Source organism: Prunus mume, linkage group LG8, assembly GCF_029339155.1.
Source record: "Prunus mume cultivar Tortuosa linkage group LG8, ASM2933915v1, whole genome shotgun sequence".
Taxonomy (NCBI): Eukaryota; Viridiplantae; Streptophyta; class Magnoliopsida; order Rosales; family Rosaceae; genus Prunus; species Prunus mume.
This window is the reverse complement of record NC_142705.1, coordinates 16428333-16452697: the sequence shown is the minus strand read 5'-3', so window position 1 is coordinate 16452697 and position 24365 is coordinate 16428333. Positions and strand designations below refer to the sequence as shown.

Here is a 24365-nt window from a genome sequence, read left to right as displayed (position 1 = left end):
CATCCACAAACTAACCAATCAAACTATGACACTTGGATTACCAATAAAACAAACAATAAGAAAAACTAAACGTATTTAGTTTATGAAATTAGCTTGAGCACTTATAATTCAACAGTCCCCTTTAAGTCTTGAGCTGATTCACTCCAAGCATGCCTCTGAGATAATTGAACCGATCTTTGGCCAATGGTTTGGTGAAAATGTCAGCTAGTTGTTCATTGGTAGGACAGTATTCCAGATCAATAACTCCTTCTTGCAAAGCATCCTTGATAAAATGGTATCTTCTATCAATGTGCTTTGTCTTCTGGTGGAACACAAGGTTTTTAGTGATTGCAATTGTTGAGATATTGTCACAATGCAATGAAGTAGCTTCCGTTTGTAGCTCTCCAAAGTCCTCTAGCACAAAACGCAACCAAATAGCCTGTGTAGTTGCTTCAGCTGCACTGATGTACTCAGCTTCTGCAGTGGACAATGCTACACAGTTCTGTTTGACTGAAGCCCAAGAAAACACTCCACTCCCAAAGGTAAAAGCGTACCCCAATGTGCTTTTGCTATCACCAACTGATCCTCCCCAATCACTGTCACAGTAGCCGATCAGAACTGATTTCCTGCCTTTCACATACTCTAAGCCGTAGTCTAGAGTTCCCTTGACATATCTCAAAACATGTTTAGCTGTTCCATAATGCCTGTTTGTAGGACAGTGCATGAATCTAGCTAGCAGACTTGAAGCATACATGATGTCGGGTCTTGTAGCAGTTAAGTACAGCAGACTACCAACAATGCTTCTGTAGTGTTCTTCATTTGCAGCTCCACTCCCATCATCCTTAGCTAGTTTCTCAGTGGCAACAAGAGGTGTGGTTACAGATTTGCAATTAGTCAAGCCAAATTTGTTCAACAAGGTGCTAGCATACTTCTTTTGATGTAGAAATATACTAGACTTGGTTTGAATCACCCCCATGCCAAGAAAGTAATGCAAGATACCTAAATTTGTCATCTCATATTTAGTCATCATATCTTCCTTAAACTCATCTAGTAACTCCTTATTGCTCCCTGTGTAGACAATGTCATCTACATAAATAGAGACAATTAGGATATCCTTATCTCCCCTTTCTTTGGTGTATAAAGTTTCTTCACTTAGGCTTTTCTTAAAACCACATAGAGTGAAATAGCTGTCTATCTCTCAATACCAAGCCCTTGGTGCTTGCTTCAGACCATAGAGAGCTTTATGTAGACGATAAACTTTGTCCTCTTTGTCTTTAATTACAAAACCTTCAAGTTGATTGATATAGACTTCCTCTTGTAGCACACCATTAAGGAAAGAAGATTTCACATCAAGCTGGTACAGTTTCCAATCCTTTTGAGCAGCAAGAGCAATAAGTGTTCTAATGGTGTCCAATCTGGCTACAGGTGCATAAGTTTCATTATAATCCAGTCCAGGCTTCTGAGCATACCCTTTGACAACTAATCATGCTTTATTCTTTTGCACAGAGCCATCCAAATTTAGTTTTGTCTTGTAAACCCACTTAACTCCAATCACTGGTTTTTCAGTTGGTCTATCCACCAATTCCCATGTTCCATTCTTTTCAATCATCTGCAATTCATCTTGCATAGCTTTAAGCCAAGATATATCTTGAGCAGCATCAGCATATTTTTCTGGTTCCAAGATGCACAAGTTACACTGAGCAAGAACATCATCTAGCTTTCTCCATTTTAAAGGAGTGTGATCATAAGCTTGAGTTCTCCTTTCTCCACTGCTTATATCACTTGGAGTTGATAATGTTCTCCCCTGCATATTCAGAGTTTGAGGTGTAACAGTAGAGGTGCCATTTGAACTGTCAGAATGAAAATCAAAATCTACTTGATTTTTAATTGTGTATGGTGTCATAACTGAATCATTGTTATCTGTCCAATGCCAAGCACCTTCTTCATCAAATGTCACATCCCTTGACAATATAAGCTTGTTAGAAACTGGATCAAAAACTCTATAGCCTTTTTCACAAGTGGCATATCTCACAAACACTCCCTTTGTACTCTTAGGATCCAGCTTGTGCCTCAATTCATTGGTACATGAACATAACACAGAGAACCGAAAACTTTCAGATGTGCAATTCCAGGCTTCCTTCCACTATATGATTCAAATGGGGTAATGTTATGGAGAGCTTTGGTAGGACATCTGTTCAGCAAATAAGCTGTATGCACTGCTTCTGCCCATAGGAAATAAGGCATTCCCTTATCATGTAACATTGATTTTGCCATCTCAATGACAGTCCTATTCTTTCTCTCTACCACTCCATTTTGTTGAGGAGTTGTTTGCGCCTAAAATTGACACACCCATTTCACAAAATGAGGCCTGAATAAGGCTGCAAAAATCAAAGCAATTTGGTCTTCGAGCAGGAAGATGGAAGCCCAAAAACCAGAAGAGCCCAGCCCAAAGCTTATCAAAGCAAACAAAGCTAATTTGGGCCTCATAGGCCCGATGTGATAACAAGGGAGCCGAGAAAGAAACAATCCACGTGACATCTCGGGATAAAGAAAAGTCAGCAATGTACTGTATTATAGAAGAAGTGATTGAAAGGTTTATGACATCAAGTTGTTCTGAAAAACTGAAAACCCGAAGATCAAATCACTCTTACATATATATATTCAGAGATTTTTTCTTCTATTTTTACAGAGAAGGTAATTCTCCTAAAGAGATAAGCAAGTTATAATCTCGAGAAGGATAAGCGAAAGCGGGAGTCACCTTAAAAGAAGTCAAACAAACCATCACGGGTGAAATCTCACAAGGCGGTTGAAATTGGGAAAGAGATTAGGTTCTTTTTCAAGAAAAACAGGGAAGTGATTGCCTATTTGAGAGCCTATCTGCCAAAACTAATGAAATCCTATTTTCTTTCTTTCCATTAAAAAGAAAAAGAAAAAAGGGGGAGATATCTTTTTGCCGATTTAAAAACATTTTACTATAAATACAAGGAGTGAACAGGGTGAGAAACAACAAAAAAAATTCATCACCCAAACAAACAAAAATCTTGCACAAGGAAACCATCAGTCAAATAGACAACTCAAAATCAACCAACAAGCCCACTTGAATTTCAAGTAAAACCACTTCGATCAATTCCCAAGGCTCGGACTTAAGTAAGTCATTCAAAACGAGATTTCTCTCGTTACAAATTTAGTTCAGAAAAACCAAGCAGTAGAGCTTGAAGTTCTCTCCAAATATGGAAAACCTCAACAAAATTCATAGTGCGCCTCTAGCCCACTGATGTCCTCAAAAGCTATCCTTACCTGCAGATCGAGGAAACCGCAGTTTGCCCACTGTAAGCTTCACAAAGCTTAAGGTACATTGAAGCTCAGAATCAACCTTTGTATCGATTTATAGTTGAAACCTAGCAGTCAAAGTTGTCAACGGTCCAAATCACCCAGCATTTCCAGTCCAGCCCGGATCAGAACCTTCCATCTCGATAGAAATGGAGTTCCACTGTATCTTCATCTCTCTCTAGCATGAGCATTTATTGTTATAGTTTTGTAAAAGGCAATTCCGCCTAAAAACAGTTTAAATTCCATCAACCATTCTGGCCAGAACAACCTCTTTATACTGAGATAAATTGTTAAAGTCCTCACCAGTCTGAGGCAAGAAAAGAACTTACTTGGGAGATATTCCTCACCCAAATTCACAATCGTTTGTTTGCAGAAATCAGTAACTTGGGGCGCAAGTTATCCATTCCAAACTAAGTCTGCTAGAATTTTTATTACTAGCAGTGGCACGCTCGCACACCAAAGAAAGCTGACTTGTTGACCAGTCTATGGTTCTCAAGGCAGTGGGGAACTTTGCCCTTCCATCATAGGAGTAAACGCAAAACGGGTGAACAATTTGGCACGCCCAGTGGGACTTCTCAGTATACATATTCTCATTGAGTTCTTCGCAAGTTCATGAATACTGGAAGCTCTAGCTAGAACCCACACCACGACATGGAAATAAACCAAGTGGCCCTCAGGGAAGGACTGGAATCAGAAGAGAGTGACGCCCGACATTCACATGGCAGCACAGGAGCGGGAGGTCCAGGACTGGCTCGAATGATGAACGTCGACATAGAATCTGTGTTACGACAAGAGGTCACAACACAAAGGAGCCACGATATTCTAAATAATATGACCATGATGCAATGGCAGTCAACAGCAATTCAGAAGGACCGAGAGGTGCCATGGCTGAATTCCCAATCGGATGAGGTGGTCCAAAGAACTAGACCTTCCTTATGGTCCCCACCGTGATTGGCATGGCCATATCAAGAGAATCCTCTTGTTGCAGGTGTGGAAGACTGTAACGAGGGGAAATCCAGTGGACACAGGGAATGAGCTTTTCCTATCCAAGAAGCGTCAGGCCCCAATACGGCGGAGGGTCTTGCGCCAGACAAGTTCCAGAATCAACGAGCCTCAACCTGTTCCACAACAAGCGGTCCCACAAGATCACCCTATGGAAATTCTGCTGACCAGCAGTATTACCCTACAGGCCGGAAGGATGGACCCCAATCCATTCCCTCCACCTGCAAGAGGAAGGAGAGGCGGAGGGGGAAACTACCCTATGCTAATAATGACGAGGCAGGGGGCAAAGCTGAGGAACCACCTGTGGAAGAACTGAGGAACACAGGAAGAAGTTACGCTTAGGCCATATAGGCGTAACCCCGAATTAATTATGCCCACTGAGCAGGACAAAATCTCCTCCCTGTTAATGCTTTAAATGCGTGGGGCATTGCAAAGGATGATCAGGGAAATGATGGAGCCTGAGGCCGGAGGGAGAAAGACCCACCTACAGAAAGCCATATCCACCTTACATTGATCAGATACCCTTGTCCCCAGGTTTTAAAGTGCCAAACTTCACTTTATTCAACGGAGAGGATCCTCATGCTTCATCAGTCGAGCACGTAGGCAGATTTTCTATCCAATGCATAGCCATAGAGAATAACCCACTGTTAAAGCTAAGACTTTTCGGGAATTCTCTCTCTGGACAAGCTTTCACTTGGTACACTAATCACAAAGAAATTCCATTCGACTTGGGAACAAATGAAGAGTGTCTTCCATGACTACGATTACGAGATTCAGGAAGTCACCATCAGTGACCTTGCCGCCTCAAACAGAGTGAAGATGAACCTGCCCAAGACTTTATAAACAGGTTCAGGAAGCTCAAAATGAAGTGCCGAATCCCCATGGAAGAAAGACACTTCATCCAAATGGCTCAGGCTGCCCTCAAGATTTCTCTAAGAAAAAGATTTGATGGGATGTCTGTTTGAGATCTGGCAGAATCTGGCAGATAAAGCGTCCAAGTACGAGGAATTGCTCAGGGAGGAACAGCAGAAGAGAAACTCTTCCAAAGGCACGTATTATAAATCCCCTTCTTCCTCAATACATATGATTGAAGTAGAGTCAGAAGAAGATACAGAATGATCGGAGGAGAGAGAGGTTGCAGTTGCGGAAATGGCAAAATTAAAGCATCCCATCAGTTGTAAAACTCTTACAAAGCCTCCAAGGGATCAGAAGCCGCCACCATTCACAAGAGGGTTTGTTCCAAACAAACCAATGCAGAACAAGGTGTATTCCTTTGATCTGACCAAAGTAGATGCCTTGTTTGATGAAATGTTGCTGCAGAAAGCAATAGAGACACCTCACAGAATGCCCAAACCAGAGGAACTCAAGGGCAGAAAGTATTGCAGATGGCACAATTCTTGGAATCATTCTACCAATAGTTGTGTTGTTTTAGAGATGTCATACAGGAAGGGATAACAGCAGGAAGGCTAAACCTGGCAAAACCTCCATCCGTCACCACAAGTTAATATGGTCAACCTAAATTGGCTTAAGCGAAAGAAGGATGACGGCTAGAGGCTGGCTCGGTAGGAGCAGAATAGTTTCAAAAGAGACTATGGAGAGACCAAAAGCAACCATTTTAGCCGGAGTAGTGCTCTGCAGCGATTGCAAGTGTGAGGTAAGCCGAAGTAGTCCCGAAAAGGTGAACTGCCCACTTCAAGTGTTTTGACCGGATTGGAACCACGCCCCATGATAGAGCCAGACGAGAAACTACCCTGCACTGTCCAATCTAGCGTAAGAATGACTAACCTAAGGAGGAAATATCAATAAAAATGCCCTAAGTGAGAAACCTTTGGCGGCCATTATTGAAGGCGGTGGTATTCGGGAAGAATGGCAGACCAACAATGGAACTAACAAGAACTCAAAGGAGGAGGTTCAGAGACGACTGCACATTCCCGAATAACAAGAAAACGCACAGTGCTTCCAGAGGCCAATTCGCTAGAAAGGAAAAGAGCAGAAGTACTTCCCAGATGAACAAGCAATCTCTCAACCACAGAGGTTGACGAAAGCAGAATCCTCAGAGAAACCTTCTATCCATCCTGCCTCTATCTCAGAAGATCTACTTAAAACTCCCCAACCAGAGGAAAAAACCGATCCTATTCCAGGAGAAGGACAAGAAGATCTGGGTGAGGAGTATGAAGAGGAGCACTGGATTATGAACCATCTGCAGACGACTGTAATGCGCTCCTCAAATGAAGAACGGGAGAATGGACGAAGGAGTGCGGTGGAGAACAGATGGATTATGACGGAGAGTTGGATGCGTAAACCGAGGCCTTTGGTGCGAATTGGAGGACTTGTTACGTCTGACCTAGGCATCAATATGGTGTTCATTCGCCAAAAGTTCAGGCGATATAGGGACGAAGAACACTCGGACGGAGATGTATTTTCCTAAGAGAGTTTTGAATGCAGGTTAAGCGGAAGAGAGGCCGAACAAACAGCAATCCCAGAAGGAACCACCAACAAGTGGCTACAGGTCAGCTTTGCTTCTCCAAACCAACCAAAGAAATGGCGAACCACCTGCACCCTTTGTTTATAACAGCAAACTTTGGGGGTGTTCCTATCCCCAAAATTATGATAGATGAAGGTGCAAGATCAACCTTCGCCTCATGAATCGAGCAAAATGGGCAGAACGGAAAGGATTTAATTCCAACCCGCTTGACCGTCACCAATTTCACTGGGGCATCACAAAACCCTTGGGATCCTGGATGTGGATGTTTTAGTAGGAAGCAAGAAGTTTGAAGGTTGCATTCTTTGTGTAGATACTACTTCTACCACTTACAATGCACTGCTTGGCGTAGACTGGATTCATCAGAGTTTATGTGTTCCTTCCACTCTTCATCAACAGTTAGCTTTATGGAATGAAGAAGGCTACATGGAGATAATAGAGGCCGATCCACGACCGTTTCTACCTTCTGCCATGTGTTGTGAGGCAAGGTACTATCATGATGACCTCGGTCCTTTCACCTTCTTTGGAGTCAACCTGTAACAGCCGCCCCCATGGTGTCACGGCCCAGAGGCTCATTGAAGAAGGTCTAGCCAACTCTTTGGAGGATTGGAACAGACCTTTTGTCCTAAACTTCCAAAACTCCGATGTTTAGTCCCAATCAACAAGAAAATGATCGAGCCTGCAATAATCTGGTCTATTACAAAAAGATTGTTGATATATCTTTGGGAGGAAAGAAAGCTTTTTGTGCAGATCCAGCCATCAATATGGCAGAATTCACTCATGAAAGCACGGAAGGCCAGGAGGAAGAGGAACTACAAGAGGAAGTGTTAGATTTTGCACCATTGCACTGGATGACTCTCTGCCAGAGGTAGAAGATCCGTTGCAGAAAATAAACTTAGGAACATGGGAGGATCCAAGGCCTACCTTTATCAGCGCACTATTGAAAGAATCACTTAAGAATGAACTCATTGCATTTCTACAAGAGTTCAAAGATTGTTTTGCTTGGCATTATCATGAGATACCAGGATTAGATAGGGAATTGGTAGAACACAGGTTGCCAATCAAAGAAGGATACCTTCCACTCAAACATGCCAGAAGAAGGATGTCCATGGACACAGAACTGAAAGTCAAGGAAGAAATAGAAAGGCTGCTCAAGGCAGATTTCATCGAGGCCACCATCTATGCCGATTGGTGGCTAATATTGTACCAGTTCTAAAAAGAAAAATCGGGTCGAATCTGTGTGGATTACAGAAATCTGAATGAGGCCTCTCCCAAGGATGAGTACCCTATGCCAATGGCAGACATGCTAGTAGATGGAGCTGCCCACAACCAGATGCTATCTTTTATGGATGGCAACGCAGGTTACAATCAGATCATGATGGCAGAAGAAGACATCCACAAGACAGCCTTCATGTGTCCAGGGCATATAGGTGCTTTTGAATACACTGTAATGCCTTTTGGCTTGAGAAATGCAGGGGCTACCTATCAAAGGGCAATGAATTCTGTTTTCCATGATATGATAGGGCATTCCTTGGAAGTTTATAATGATGATGTGGTGATTAAATCACCAGAGGGGGAAACCACATGACAAATCTAAGAAGAGCATTCCTAAGAATGAGGCAACATAAACTGAAAATGAACCCAAAGAAGTGCGTTTTTGGAGTTCAAGCGGGAAATTTCCTAGGATTCTTGGTCCACCAAAGAGGCATAGAGATCGACAAAAACAAAGCAAAATCCATCATAGAAGCTTTGCCGCCTAGGAACAAGAAGGAATTGCAAAATCTCTTAGGAAAAATTAATTTTTTAAGGAGATTTATATCCAATTTTTGCAGGAAAGATCCAGCCTTTCTCTTCTTTGTTAAGATTGAAACAGGAACAAACCTTTAAGTGGGAAGAACAGCACCAACAAGCTTTTGAGGAAATCAAGCATTACCTCTCAAATCCACCAGTTCTGTCCCCACCAAAGAAAGGCAGACCACTCAAGCTCTATATATCTGCATCAGAAATATCCATTGGAAGTTTATTGGTTCAGGATAACAAGGAAGGGAAGGAACAGTCTATTACCAGCAGAACTCTAACAGAGGTGGAAAGAAAATATTCTGCAATTGAAAGACTTTGCCTAGCCTTGTACTTCACTGCTGTAAAGCTCAGACATTACATGTTGCCATACACCTTATATATAATTGCCAAAACAAATCTGATCAAATACATGCTAACAAGACCAATGCTAAGAGGCAGAATTGGAAAATGGACCTTGGCCTTGACAGAATTTGCTTTCAATATGTTCCTCAGAAAGCCGTCAAAGGACAAGCGTGGCACTTCCTAGCAGATCATCTCGGGAGGAGATTGAAAACATGGACTCTTTAGACATAGCAAATGCAGATCTATTAACCAGAGCTCACACCTGCCTCAACAATCCTATCTATTCAGTTCATCTTGCACCTTAGAAGTTATACTTTGATGGATCAAAAACTGATATAGCTTCCGGGGCAGGAATTGTTTTGGAAGAACCACTTGGAATCGAGACATGCTACTCTTTCCAATTGGATTTCAGTGCACCAACAACAGGGTGAATATGAGGCCTTAATCATTGGCTTGGAAATGCTTGGTAGAACTAGGAATCCAATGTGAGGAAATTCTGGGAGATTCCATGCTGGTTTTAAAATAAATTGCTGGGGAATACAAGTGCCTAAGCCCTTCTCTAGCCGTCTACTTGGTGGCAGCTAGGAATCTTCTGACAGAATTTAGAGAAGCCACTTGGGAACATATCCCAAGGGAAGAAAATTTTGCAGCCAATGAATTGGCTCAGGTGGCAACAAGCATACAAATGCCCGAAGATTGTGTACAAAGAATCATCAGGATAGAAAAGAAAAGCCTACCATCTGTTCTGACCTGGGGATGGAAATAGATGTCAATTCTGCCACAATCACCGAAGATGATTGGAGAAATCCTATCATGACCTATTTACGATATCCAACTCTGCCCTCTGAAAAGAGAATCAGAATCATGGCTTTAAACTACCTTATGTGGAACGAAGATTTGGTCCGAAAAAGTAAGGATGAGTTGCTTTTAAGGTGCCTCGGAAAGAAAGAATACATGAAAGTCATGGGGGAAACCCATGAAGGAATCTGTGGAGCACATCAAGGTGGGAGAAAAATGTGCTGGTTAATTAGAAGATATGGCTACTTCTGGCCAACCATGATGAAAGATTGCATTAACTATTCCAAGAGATGTGAATCTTGTCAAAGACACGGCCCATCCAGCAGCTCCATCGGTTCCCATGAATCAGTGGTAAAGCCATGACCCTTTAGAGGATGGGCAATGGACCTCATTGGCAAGATCTATCCAGCCAAAGAAGACTGCTTTATCATTGTTGCCACAGACTATTTCACTAAGTGGGTAGAAGCCAAGGCTGTTAAATCCACTACATCTCAAGAGATCATCATTTTCATAGAAGAACAGATTATACAAAGATTTGGCATCCCAGAATCAATCACAACTGATAGAGGATCCTCTTTCATATCTAGAGAAATGCTGGACATGGCAGAGGCATTCAAAATCAGACTGCTCCAGTCCACTCCTTATTATGCCCAAGCCAATGGACAGGCAGAATCAAGCAACAAAGTGATCATCAACATTATCAGGAAAATGCTTGAGAAGAATCCAAAACAATGGCATGAGAAGTTGTCAGAAACTCTGTGGGCATATAGAACTTCAAAAAGAGAAGCAACTGGCATGACTCCCTATGCGTTAATCTACGGTCATGATGCAATTCTGCCTATGGAGATAGTTGTTCAGTCCCTCAGAATTGCTCACCAACATAACTTAGTAGGAGAAAACTACTCCTAGGCCATGCGCTGGAACTGGAAGGATTGGATGCAAGCACTGACACTCTCAACAAACTCCTGGCAGGAAAACAAGTCTGTATCAAGGGCTTACAACAAAAGAGTTAAGAACAAGAGTTTTGAAGAAGGAGAGATAGTTTGGAAAGCGGTTCTGCCCCTTGGAACACATGTGGCTGGTTATGGAAAATGGTCACCTACATCGGAGGGCCCTTTCATAATCAATCAAATTCTTGGAATGGGGGCGTATAGGTTGCAGGATAGGGACGGAGAAATTCATACTACCCCAATCAATGGCAAATGGTTAAAGAAGTTTTATCCAACCATGTGGGATTCGCAGGCTGTACAAACAGACCCTGGGATTGACACAAGACTACACTAAAAATCTTTTGATTCCTTTTAAAATCACTTTTGTTCTGGGATTATTTTAAGTTTGTTCCTTTTTGTACCTCTACTTCTGTTTATTTCATCAATAGAAATCGAAAACTAGAATTGCAAAAAAAGAAACTTTATTTAAAATAAATAAGCCGTAGGGCCTTCCCCATGGCAAGCTGTTCATCAAAAACAAAAATAACAAAATCAAAATCCTAATTTTCTGAGAGTCTCTTGCAGATTGGTCTTCTTGATAGAAAGTTCCTTTGGAGCAGCACACCCGATGAATTGAAGCCTCTGCAATCTCCGGCTGGCCTAGAAGCTGCAACCATGCTCTGCACAAGGAAGGTGTCCTTGGTCTTGGAGCTCAATCCAACCCCGAGCCCTGCACTTCCGCTCGCCACCGCTTTTGAAGCTCCGCAACTGCTTCTCCAATTTGTCCGCAGAGCTTTGGCTTCTTTATACCCCGCAACCATCCGGTCCAGCCGTCGCTTTGCAAAGTCAGCCTGTTGGCTTCGTGAGTGGCCTTGTAGAACTCGGAGGTTTTGAAGGTGGGCCTCGGATCTTCATAAAGGTCATGAAGGTTGAGCACATCCTGCAAGCCAAGGCTCATCTCAAGTATGGGTTTTGGGGCCATGTTCACTGTAGCAGATCCAGATCCTTCATCACCGTCAAAGGCCTCCCGCCTCATCCATCTCCGATTGATCGCAGATCTTCGATCTCTTCATTGCCTCTTCCACGCCTCGACTTTATCTTGCCTACAGGAGAGCCGAGCTTTTCCAACCCGTCTGGGCATCTAGGTCCATGGCTTCAAATTACCCGGGTCAAAAAGAGGCCGTGGCAGATGAACTTGCAAGGGAATGAATAGGCATCTGTGGAAGGAAGCATAAGTCAAAACCAGTAAAGCAGTAAAAGAAGAAGACAAAAAGTACAAAAACACTCACAAGAACAATCGGAGATTGCGAGGGGTGGTCCTCACCCCAAGATCCCAAAGACTTTTGGTATTTCTACCTATAAAGATTTGAGGGTCGAGAGACGAAGGAACAGGACAAAACCACACAAAACCACATAACTCACCATAAAGCCGAACGGCAGCCACTTCTACTACGGTTTCAGGAGCAGAGCCACTTGTTCGCTGCTCCCTGTGCTCGATCCGATTGCTCCTCTGGTCCTCACCGCTGGAGCAGCAGAGAATGTTCTACCTCTGGATCATCAAAAAGGGCCACCTCGGAGTTAGTTAGCCCTATCCCTATATCTTCCTGCCTGAGCCAAGGCAATGCTCTCCGCTATCACCTCAGAGAATTTCCTCCTACGGATGCGTAAGTCGAACGGAAGAAATAAAAGTGCAGCAGAACAAATAATGCCAAATATATAAGACTCACCTCTTCTTCCACTATTTTGGCTTTCTCTTGAGGACCTTCTCCTACTTCTTCTAGCTCTTCCAGCTCCTTTTCTTGCTCCACACTCAAAGCCTCTCTCGATCATCATCCGCCGAAGTGGTGGTAGGAACGCCTAGTTCCCTCCGGCCACATATGCTTCTACAATCTTCATTCTAAGTCTTTTTGACTTAGTAAGAGGAGGAGAAGGACTTCCAGCTGCAACGAACAGAAAATGAGCCTTAAAAATATGGCGAACAGGATTATGAATAACTCAAAAAGAAATCAAAAAAATACCGAGTCACAGATTGGGCAATTTCTTTTCTTTTTCTTCTAACAGAGAAGTGGCCTCAACAGAGTCTGTTCTACGTGATCTTCTTCTTCTTCCTCTTCTCCATCCCTGAGGGCTGATCCCCAAAGCAGAATGAATTAACTATGCAGAAAACAAAAGTCAATGGTCAATCCAGTAGAGGAGTAATAGGAGAAGCTGAACAAACATCAAAACTTACCAAACACCTCTCCACTCTGGGCAGGTTGTCTACCAATATTCTTTGTCAAAGAGGATCCGATTACAGCATGTAATAGAAGATTAGCATCATCACCTGAAAAAGAATGGGCAACAACAGATAGAATTGAGAAATTGCCTTCTATAACTTGCATATTGATGTCTTTAATGGTCTGCACCATGAATTTGTGAGTCTCCTCGTCTGCATGGACAGTCCAGCTTGTCCCATTTAAAAAGAACTGAAGTGCGGTACTAGAAGCAGGCAAATCACGGAATTTAGCCTTCCACCAATCATCAAACTCCGCAGAACTGCAAGAGTTCAGTTCCCATGAAGGATAAAGGGCATCTGCACTATTGTTAATCTTATTTACGCACACCGCATCTTTGTGGACCTCCAAGTCATCTGCATCCTCCAAGAAGAGCCCCGATTGCAGCTCGTATGACTTGAGGGTATGAGCTCCTCCTCCGTGAGGCGATCTGGTAAGGTCACACTCGGGAACTTCTTCCAAATCGATTCGCCTGCATATTCTTCTTCGGCTCTTTCTCAAACAGACGATGTCCGAGTTGAAACCAAGGATAGGTTCTCCGATTACCACTTGCCATCGCTGCAGCACCTCTTGGTACGGTGCTTGAAGAGCATCAGTACTCATCAATTGACCTCTTGAGGACTTACGCGACAACAATGGTCGAGCGTAACCCGATCCTCGGCGTAACTATGTCTAGAAACCTCAATTCAGAAAATAGACTGCGCAGCCAGATCTGAATCATCCGAAGGCACCGTGGATCGACAGATTTAGCGGATACTCCAGGTGGCGGATGCGTGTTCTTGAATAGATGAGCCGAATCAGAGGTCCGAGTCCAACATCGCAGTGATTATGCAAAGCTTCGCGGATGTCTATACTCAGCGAATCGCAGAAGAACGATTGGCGAATAAACTTGTTCACCAATACGTAAGAAACAACATATCGCGATATTTGTCCTTCTCAAAGACAAAATTTTCGAGATAATTGGAGAAGGAGCAATTACTTGATCGTATCGAGAGATGTTGAATGGCTTGGCTAGCTTCGCTGGTTTTTCTTCCGTGATAATCCCGACAGCATCAACGGGTCTTCCATGAGGCCTAAAACCAAAAATCAGAGCCATATCCGGCAGAGTTGGGGCCATAGGGCCTATACGAAGTCGAAAGTGTTATCGCGTAATTCCGAAACACAAAGCAGCAAGCGTGTTCTCATCTCGTTGATAGATTGCCCGGACGAAGTATGGCGCCATAAATTCCAGCCCGTTTCAGTGAGCCCCAAATCGGGAAGAAGCTTGTCAATCCAATCAGCCCACTTGACTGGATGTTTCTCACTTCACTAGATGGGAACGAACGGCTCAAGTTCTTGCTAACCCAAGAATGAGAAGCCAGAGCGTAAGAACTCTCAAACATAGAGGGCCTCAGCATCCTTCTTCATCAGCTCCGCCATCTCGGGAGGAACGGGACCAAACCAGTGAGGCCCCAGCACCAAGGTATTTTCAAACAAATGGAGGACATTTTCGTCTAGGTTTTTCTGGGCAAAAGGATGGAGCTTACTCCTAACCTCTATCGCATGCTTATCAATCCCAAAAGAATGTAATCTGGAGGGACTGGAACAGAGGAGGATTGAGCACGGGATTTGGGAAGACATCTCTCGGAATTATTTTTCTAAAAAGGAAGGTTGACAGGAAGGGCAAGGCAGGATCGAGCGAAAGGGAGTTATCGAAAGAAAGAAAGCTCAAGAGGAATGGAGTCTGAAAGTACTAGGTTTTCAGGTGAACAGGCAGTGGTTTTAAATTTCTTTTAAGAAGCCTGACGTGGGAAAGAGAAGATGAGACGTGGAAAAGATAAAGCGTCATCGATATTGACTAGCTAATAAAGAGCTAGTAATCAAGTCGTTTCACACGGGCACTATCTTAGTGGGAAGCATGGCAGACGTGGGATAACGGAGGAATTTACCACGCGCCAATTTAATGGCCATATCATTTAAGTCTGAAAGCTGTTCCAAAAACGATTCAGACTTAAGGGGGCATTGTTTGGGCCTAAAAATTGACACACCCAATAAAATGAGGCCTGAATAAGGCTGCAAAAAATCAAAGCAATTTGGTCTTCGAGAAACAGGAAGATGGAAGCCCAAAACCGAAGAGCCCACCTAAAGCTTATCAAAGCAAACAAAGCTAATCTGGGCCTCACATGCCCGATGTGATAAAAAGGGGGAGCCAGAACAGAAACAATCCCACGTGACATCTCTGGGATAAAGAAAAGTCAGCAATGGCAACTGTCATAGAAGAAGTGATTGAAAGGTTTATGATATCAAGTTGTTCTGAAAAACCTGAAAACCCTGAAGATCAAATCCCTCTTACATATATATATATTCAGAGATTTTTTCTTCTATTTTTACAGAGAAGGTAATTCTCCCAAAAAGATAAGCAAATTATAATCTCAGATAAGGATAAGCAGGAAAGCAGGAGCTGTCCAGAAAAGAAGTCAAACTAACCATCACGGGTGAAATCTCACAAGGGGCAGTTGAAATTGGGAAAGAGATTAGGTTCTTTTTCAAGAAAAACAGGGAAGTGATTGCCTATTTGAGAGCCTATCTGCCAAAACTGATGAAATCCTATTTTCTTTCTTTCCATTAAAAAAGAAAAAGAAAAAAGGGGGAGATATCTTTTTGCCGCCCAGTTTAAAAACATTTTACTATAAATACAAGAAGGAGTGAACAGGGTGAGAAACAACAAAAAAATTCATCATCCAATCAAACAAAAATCTTGCACAAGGAAACCATCAATCAAATAGACAACTCAAAATCAACCAACAAGCCCACTTGAATTTCAAGTAAAACCAGCTTCAGATCAAAATTCCCAAGGCTCAGACTTAAGAAGTAAGTCATTCAAAACGAGATTTCTCTCGTTACAAATTTGGTTCAGCAAAAACCAAGACAGGTAGAGCTTGAAGTTCTCTCCAAATATGGAAAACCTCAACAAAATTCACAGTGCAGTCTCTAGCCCACTGATGTCCTCAAAGTCACCCGTGCAGATCGAGGAAACCGCAGATTCGCCACTCGAAGCTTCACAAAAGCTTAAGGTACATTGAAGCTCTGCCAGAATCAACCTTTGGTATCGATTTATAGTTGAAACCTAGCAGTCAAAGTTGTCAACGGTCCAAATCCAGCCTTGCATTTCCAAATTTCCAGCCCGGATCAGAACCTTCCATCTCGATAGAAATGGAGTTCCAGCTGTATCTTCATCTCTCTCTAGCATGAGCATTTATTGTTATAGTTTTGTAAAAGGCAAGTTCTGCCTAAAAACAGTTTAAATTCCATCAACCATTCTGGCCAGAACAACCTCTTTATACTGAGATAAATTGTTAAAGTCCTCACCAGTCTGAGGCAAGAAAAGAACTTACTTGGGAGATATTCCTCACCCAAATTCACAATCGTTTGTTTGCAGAAATCAGTAACTTGGGGCGCAAGTTATCCATTCCAAACTAAGTCTGCTAGAATTTTTATTACTAGCAGTGGCACGCTCGCACACCAAAGTTCTCAAGGCAGTGGGGAACTTTGCCCTTCCATCATAGGAATAAACGCAAAACGGGTGAACAGGAGTATAGGCCATTGTAAGCTGCTTTTGAATGCCGTGAGCTTCACAAAACTCCACAAATTCAGTAGATAGAAACTCTCCACCTCTGTCACTTCTTATGCATTTCACTTGGTGTCCAGTTTGTAATTCAGTCATAAACTTGAACTTCTTGAAACAGCTAAAAGCTTCTGATTTGTTTCTTAAAAAGTATACCCAAATCATTCTTGTGAAATCATCTATACTCAGCATGAAATATCTGTTCCTTGCAACCGATTCATTTCTCATAGGACCACAAAGGTCTACATGTACTAACTTGAGTGCTTTGCTTGCTCTTTGAGCTTGTTCTTTTGGAAAAACATTCATGTGTTGTTTTCCAAATTGACACCCTTCACACACACCACTTTGTTCTTCCAATGTTGGTAAACCATGTACCATTTCTTTATCCCTTAAATGTTTCAAACCTCCAAAATGCAGATGACCAAGTCTCTTATGACAAATCCATGTGGATTGAGTGAAACTAGTCTTCATCAGTAACTGTTTTTCAGCTAGAAAGGATACAGGATAACATTTATTACTCTTCATTTGTACCTTGATGATGAGATAATCCATGGATGGACTATCAAATACCCTGCACATCCCTTTTCCAAACACCAGACAATATCCGTGCTCATCCATTTGCCCAACACTTAGTAGATTTTCTTTCAATCCTGGCAGATACATTACGTCTCTGATGTATTTTCTGCCCTTTGCTGTATCAATCCTCAATGAACCAATTCCAGCTACACTCACAAGTGTACCAGTTGGCATTTGTACTTTTCTAGCCACATTTGTTCTCACATCAACCAGCAACTCTAAGTTTCCTGTCATATGGTTGCTACAACCACTATCAACATACCATTCTCCATTGGTTTTGATCTCAGTGGTTGTGCAATTTGCATAAAACAAGTTCCTTGTCACCTCCCTTTGATTTACACAATTAGCCTTCTGCACATTCTTGTTCACAGTACAATCTCTAGCAAGATGTCCAAATCTGTCACAATTATAGCATTTTGGTTTTCCCTTGTACCTGCACTCACCAAAATGATGCTTTGAACACACCTTGCATTGAGGCTTTGTAGTTTCCTGGTTTGAGAACTGTGTTGAGGTGTTGTTCTGTGCAGAATAATTATTCTGCTGTGACTTGTCTTTTGACTCCCATGACTTCCCTTTAGAATTCCAGTTTCTCTGTGACTTAGATGAACCAGACTGAGAAGCATTTTTATTCTGTCCTTTGGAATTCACAGTGAATGAGGCAAATGCCTTCTCAACTGTATCAACACTATGCATTTCAAGCCTTTGCTTTTGACTCTTCAAAATGGCAATCACTTCCTGCAACTCCACAGTTTCTAGTGTCTTTGTGTTTTCAATCACAAGGCATATAGGATCATACTTCTTACTGAGACTAATTAAAACCTTCTGAACCTGCCTCTCATTTGACAGAACTTCACCAAATGTTTTCATTTGGTTAATCAATTCATTCAGTCTAGTAAGATAGTAAGATAGTCCGATAAGGATTCATTATCACGCATCCTAGTATACTCAAATTCACGTCTGAGGTTTTGAAGTTTTACCGATCTGACATGCTCTCCACCATGATATTCAGCATATAGCAATTCCCAAGCCATCTTCGCAGAATCTGAATGTGCAATCCATGGAAAAATCTGATCAGAAACGGCATTTTGGATGATACCCAATGCTTTCGCATCCTTCATGAGAATCGCAGCTGTTTTCTCATGAACTTCTTCTTCTGAGATGTCCTCAGATACCTTCTTCTTCTTTGAATCCGGGATTGAAAAACCCTTCTCTACCAAACTCCATAAACCATACGATTTGAATATGGTAACTATCTTAATCCTCCAAAACTCATAGTTCTCACCAGAGAAAATTGGGATTCTAGCCTCTGAGCTTCCAGATCCAGCCATTTCGAATTTCAGATGTACCTGGAAACAAGTTGTTTTCATATCGACAATAGATCGAGCTCAATCAGCTTCGTGAGCTATGAATGAGCTTCACCTCGATCGATTTTCTTCACAGAACGAACGCCCAGCTTCAAATAATCGAATCTGGCTTTGAGGCCATGTTAGTGTTTTTGTGAATCTGTATGTGTATTGGGAGAGAACAAAAACAAGGAGAGAAGAAAAGCTTAAATCCAAAACTCCTCTGCTATACGTGTAGCAGAGAGAACATTCTCATTTCTCTTCTGTAAGAAATCTGTACAGTACAAACACACACACTTGGTGTGAGGATATATCCGTTAGGCACAATGACAGCTGGATGCATTACATCACAATGCAATCTCAGCCATCCACAAACTAACCAATCAAACTATGACACTTGGGTTACCAATAAAACAAACAATAAGAAAAACTAAACGTATCTAGTTTATGAAATCAGCATGAGCACTTATAATTCAACAAAAGAGATATCTACTAAGTTTTGCAACCTGAACTGTGGTAAGTATGCCAGCACTACCACTGGTGATTTCACTCTGCAACTCCTCACCTCCACTACATTCAAATACAGAACTTAGGGATTTCTTCACTAGATTGGAAGCTAAAGTTTCCGGAGTAGGATGAATTGCATATATAGGAGCTATGGCTTTGTCAGCAGCAGCATACCATATGTTTTCTGGAAGCCAAAACCCAGTAACTAAGCTCTCTAAAATACTAAAAACCCGGCTTCCATTACTAGACAACAACTTTTTCCTATCTTCTTCAGACAATCTCTGGAGAGCAATGCATGCTGTCCTAGCAAGTAAAGGTTCCATCTTAGCCCAACGACCAAACCCAATATCAATAATGTCCTGTAAATGAGAGCCAAGAACTATACTGGATGATTTGCTGCCATGCAAAGGACAGACAACGCACCGCGACTTTGCTCGGCAGTAGTTCCACTTACGTTGAAGCAAAAGAACTCCCACAATGCTGATATCTGCAAAAACAAACACCTAGTAAGAACGTTGGCTCTTTAAATAATGGGGAGACAGAATAAGAGATTTCAACACTGAGAAGAGATTTTTGGCTTTTAAAAATTGGTATGAAAGATTTTACAACTGAGTTTACTGAGAAGCACCACTGAAACGTGAAAAAATAACATAGACCCATATTCTAAAATCGATCCTGAGGTTGCCTTTTGGTATGAATCTATTTTTCCCTTATCTGTACTAACTGTGGAAATCACAATCGGATTCCATTTTATGTGTATGTATACTCTTGCTTGTTTAGACTAAAACATGCAGGGAAAGTGTAGCCGCACATGATAGCAAGCATACTACAAAGTTTTTATAAAAACCAACTTGGTAGTGGGGAATGGAAAACCTTTTTTTCTTTATTAAAATCACTCTATTTAAAATGTCAACCAAGTCATAAAGTTTGACATATTTAATATTTGGCTTAGTTGACATTTTATATTAACCCAGGTATTACAAGCATGCCACCAAAACAATTTTATAATTTAATTGAAAATACTTGGCTTGGCTTCTACTTGCCTAAACTGATCTTTTTAGACCCATAGTAGAGTCAATTTTGGCAAGCTGAAAACATCAAGAACATGTGTATCTTTTCATGCAAAATAAAAAAATAATTATCACATAAATAGAAGCTTTCAACTAACTTAAGCAAGACTGTGAGAACTGAAAAGGACATACTGCACTAGTGGATATATCACCTTTAGACACCAAGGCACCAACTATAAACTCAAGAGCAGCTAGGTCTCCAATATTTGATTTTGTGGCAAGATTCATAAGATTCTTGGCTGTTTCTACTGGGCTTTTCTTTATGTAAATTGTAATGAAAGCATTTTCCACAGCTTCATAGATGGATTTGTCCTGAGAAAATACCTACAAAGCCGAGACACATTTAGGATCCTATACATCTCATGAAGCAGCCAACAATCAAATCTAGAGTTTGTTAATCGAGATTGAACAAATAGGAAAATTATTGACCCAAATAAAATATTGCATCATTATTTCTAGAGCTTGAGTTAAAATAAAAACATACCAGTGGCAGCATCTTACGGAGACATGCTTCTGAGGCATCAATTTGAAACTGCTTGCACCTCATTAGCAAATGTATCGTGTTCTCAACATCAGTCGCAGAAGATGATGCCATCAATTGAACAAGTGTTGGTATTGTGGCAGATATACACTTCGAAAACCTTAATCCAGCCTCAAGTGATGCTACCAAGGTCCTAGTCTGCTCTAAGTTCCCTACATCTGGCACAGAGCCATCTTTCTGCACTATATTCTGTTCCATATATCAGGCAAGCAACTCACTGGCAAACTGTCCGGCTGCTCCTTAGTCACATCTGCGTTTGCATCATCAACCTCACTATTTCCAGTAGTACAATCATCAGATGGTAACCTGTTCTTTTCACTTTCTGAAGATATATCTGGTTCAAGCTCTTTCAGCTTGTTCTTGTACTGTTGTAAGGTTGCTTCAAACGAAGCTATTCAAAGTTGTGAACCAAATGGGTTATGCTGTAACATCATAATAAGCAAATTTAGTGCAGATTTTCTAACCATTGCACTCTTATCCTCCAACCTCCCAGAAGCAACTTCTGCAAGCTCATTCCACAAGCCAATTGAAACAGAATGCTCTTCACATAGTTCAGCCCAAACTTGAATAACTCGACTCCTTGTATAAGCGGAAACATCTTGACACCGCTCAAGCAAAATTTCCAACATGGCATGCTTAGTTCGAAGACGAACAGATTCAGAACTCACTTCACCTTCAACATCCTGGAAAGCCTTTGCAACAAGCTTTCCCAAGACCCCAACAAAAGCATTCCTTATCTTATAAGATTCCCCACCAAAATGTGGGACAATGAGGCCAATGTTGGTAGACACTAGTTTAGGTAGTCGATCAGAAAGTTCCACCAAAAACCCCGACCAACATTTTCAGCCCCAACAGTATCCTTGATGTAGTCTTTTGGATTCGTCCTACCTATTTCTCTGATAAGAGAACTGGCTAGACTTCCATCTGCATACTTCTTCTCTGCCCCAGCAACCGCATCAGCAATATGGGTAACAACAAAATCATATTTGTGAACTAGATGCATGATCGATGCACATGATTGTGCCATGTACTAGTATTTTGTGGCACAAGCCCCAATTATACGGCACAAAGCATCTTTTAAAAGTGCAGCATTCTCAAACAGAGAAAATGCATTTCTACAAAACCCCAAAGCAGGAAGGAAAAAAAAAAATTTGTAATTAACCCGAAGGAAAAGATACAAAACTAAATCTGATTGAATTGTAGTCGTTATCCAATAGGGGGTACGCCGTAAGTTCTGATTGATTACCTCCAATTTAGGATAGTTGTCCTCTTTTATAGACCTTGGGAGGTGTGCAAGTTGTTTAAAATTTCGATGTGGGACTGTGGACTCCAATTGTGCGACTGCCACGTGTCCCTGGGGTGAAGTTGCCCTAATCGTGCAATCGGTAAGGACGGTACCGAAGCTAGGTGCCGAAGGCTTCCATAGCTCCAGTTTGGTCCACGTGTCCGATGCTTATTGGCTGTTCATTTTGGTATAAACAGTAGTTATCCAACTTACTTGGCAATGAACGAAATAAAATTTTCTTCCAAGCCTGATGAACCAAAGAGCGAGGCAAGCTTGATCTCTAATGAATTAGCAATCAAATTAAGTATGCGGCCTCTGTGTGGCTCCCAATTCCCTGTGTTCTTAGGATGCTTCTTCCTGGTACTTGCTGTGACCTAAATCCAAGCAAAAGGCATCTTGGCAAAAAAACTGGCAATATCACACTCAATATATACATGTTTATAACGTTTAAATTTAGTGTGCATGCTTGCACACAACGTATACCGTGTTTAAGTAGTAGAAACAAATAGAAAGCGAGATAAAGAGATATGTAGGAAAAAGAAAACACCTTCACATTGTTGTTGGAAGTGATGTTGGACTCCTCAGTGAGAACAACAGTAAGGAGGAAGAAAGTGTAGATTTTAAAAGCATTACAATGTGATGCAACGCGATCCAGCACTGGAGTGACATCATCCTGACCTTGAGAAACCCGTGATAGTGAATCAACATTTGGGAGGAGAACACTGAGATTGGACCGAAGACTCTCTAGAAGATTAATCTTACAAGATGGGGAATCAATGAGTACACACGATCAAACACATCTTGCTCTTCAATACCAAATAGCTCCTTATCGGAGAGATCAGAGGATATCCCTGTTGGTGCCACAAAGGAAGACAAATTCAAAAACTGCAAAATTTTTAACATCCTCATACTTAGTTGTTCTTGTAATTAGAGTATTTCATTTTAAATCAGATAATACAGTTGAGTGTTTGTCCTCTTATATTTGGGATCAGAATACACGCATTCTCAGTACTGCTTCCCTATTAGAATTAAAATTAAAAGAAAAAAGAAGCAATGCATGCAATGGTTTTTCAAGCAGATACATCAATTTTCCATAAAGCCAAAAAAATGTGAATTTCCAACTCCAGGAAGCCAATACTTACAATGATTCTTGCTTAAAACCCAGGAAAAAAATGTATTTGTTAGAATAAATAAATTCAGCTAAATACATTATCATTGGTTCAATGTTCTTGAACTCAGTTTGAATTTCAAATGTTTCTGCTTTACTTACTAATCCCCAGCCACACTTTACGTTTTTCTAGGGTTTCCTTAACAATAAAATCAGCATCTACTTGGTTGACTTGACACTTGAGGTGACCAAATGCTAAACATTCAGAATTAACTGAACCAGAAAATTATAGGAGAGGGATCCACTTCTTATGCACATCAATTTCTTTAAAAAGCAGGACCAGTGACACAGTATAATTTGGAACTTGGAAGGTGAATTTTCTCGGCAACCAAACGGATGTTAGAATTGGATAATGCGGTAGATTTAGTGAAACTGCGTGAGAGAGAGTGAGAGAGGGAGATACCTTTTGTTGATGCTCAAAAATGGTTCGGCACTTTTGAACCCAACTTAGTGGTGAGGTGTGATGGATGATGGGTGAAGGTGAGGACTATCACCAAGTGTGTGAGGATTTGGGCAATATTCTCATTCTCATAATAATGTGTATTTACATTTGTACAAGGGATTAGACCCAAATACAAAGAGAAGAAGGCAGAGACTCATGATTAAAGATAAAGCCCAACCAAGGGGATCCAAGACCCAAGACCAAACGATCCAAAGATCAAACCCCCAAGACCCCTTTTTTCTGGGAGAAGAGTAGTCTTCTTTTATAGGTGAAGGGGAGTCTCCACTTCTTATAGTCTTCTAATGTGGGACTCCTTGCCTTGCCTAGATTTGTGACTTGTGGTAAGGCTTCTTTAGCTAAGGTGATGACCTCTCATAGCATGACACGTGGCTGATCTTGACTAGCTAGTTGCTCGATTAGTCACAGTATCAACACCTGTGACGAACTCTTCGAGTTCGGAGGGACGAAGAGAAGCGATGTCAAGCGGGTTCCGAGCGTAGAGGCGGTTGTCTTCGTGTTCTTCTAAGGTTCTCAGGCTTTGGGGAAACACAAAGAAAGGAGCCATAACACAGAGACTGAGAAGTTCTCTATGCGTTTTGCTTTTTCTAATATGCTCCCTCTCTCTCTCTTCTCCACAGATTTTTCAAATGGAAATGAAAATTTTTGAAGAAAAAAAAACTACAAATACCCCCGCTGCTGCGCACGTGGCATACCTATTTTGGGCACGGTAAGTAGCCCAATGGTTAGCTGCCACATGGCATACCAGTTCAATTTCGATTATCAGGTGGTGTTTGTGTAAATTTCTCTTAATTTGACTTCCGGTTACTTATTTTTCTTTTCTTTTTTTTCAATTTCAAATTGTGAAATTACCCTCATGCATAGGATTACTGAATA

The 24365-nt window shown here is 41.6% G+C and overlaps 1 protein-coding gene and 1 pseudogene across 1 annotated transcript; both read right to left on the bottom strand.

The window, feature by feature from the left end:
* Positions 1 to 13652: 13652 nt before the first annotated feature.
* LOC148914861 (uncharacterized) lies at positions 13653 to 17982 on the bottom strand. Its single transcript, XM_089043320.1, has 3 exons — positions 17058 to 17982; positions 13915 to 14057; positions 13653 to 13823 (listed from the first exon to the last, which is right to left on the bottom strand). Exons 1-3 carry the CDS (start codon positions 17980 to 17982, stop codon positions 13653 to 13655), a joined length of 1239 nt encoding a protein of 412 aa, XP_088899446.1.
* An 809-nt stretch (positions 17983 to 18791) lies between these two features.
* Positions 18792 to 24148, bottom strand: LOC148914860 (condensin-1 complex subunit CAP-D2-like; annotated as a pseudogene).
* Between the last annotated feature and the right edge of the window lie 217 nt (positions 24149 to 24365).

Coding starts and splice junctions, on each gene's coding strand:
- LOC148914861 (XM_089043320.1), bottom strand. CDS start 17,982: ATGAAAACATTTGGTGAAGTTCTGTCAAATGAGAGGCAGGTTCAGAAG. Junction 14,058..17,057: donor CATCAAGGTACAAATGAAGA/GTAATAAATGTT, acceptor GACTTCGTATAG/GCCCTATGGCCCCAACTCTG. Junction 13,824..13,914: donor ACATCTCTCGATACGATCAA/GTAATTGCTCCT, acceptor TTGGTGAACAAG/TTTATTCGCCAATCGTTCTT.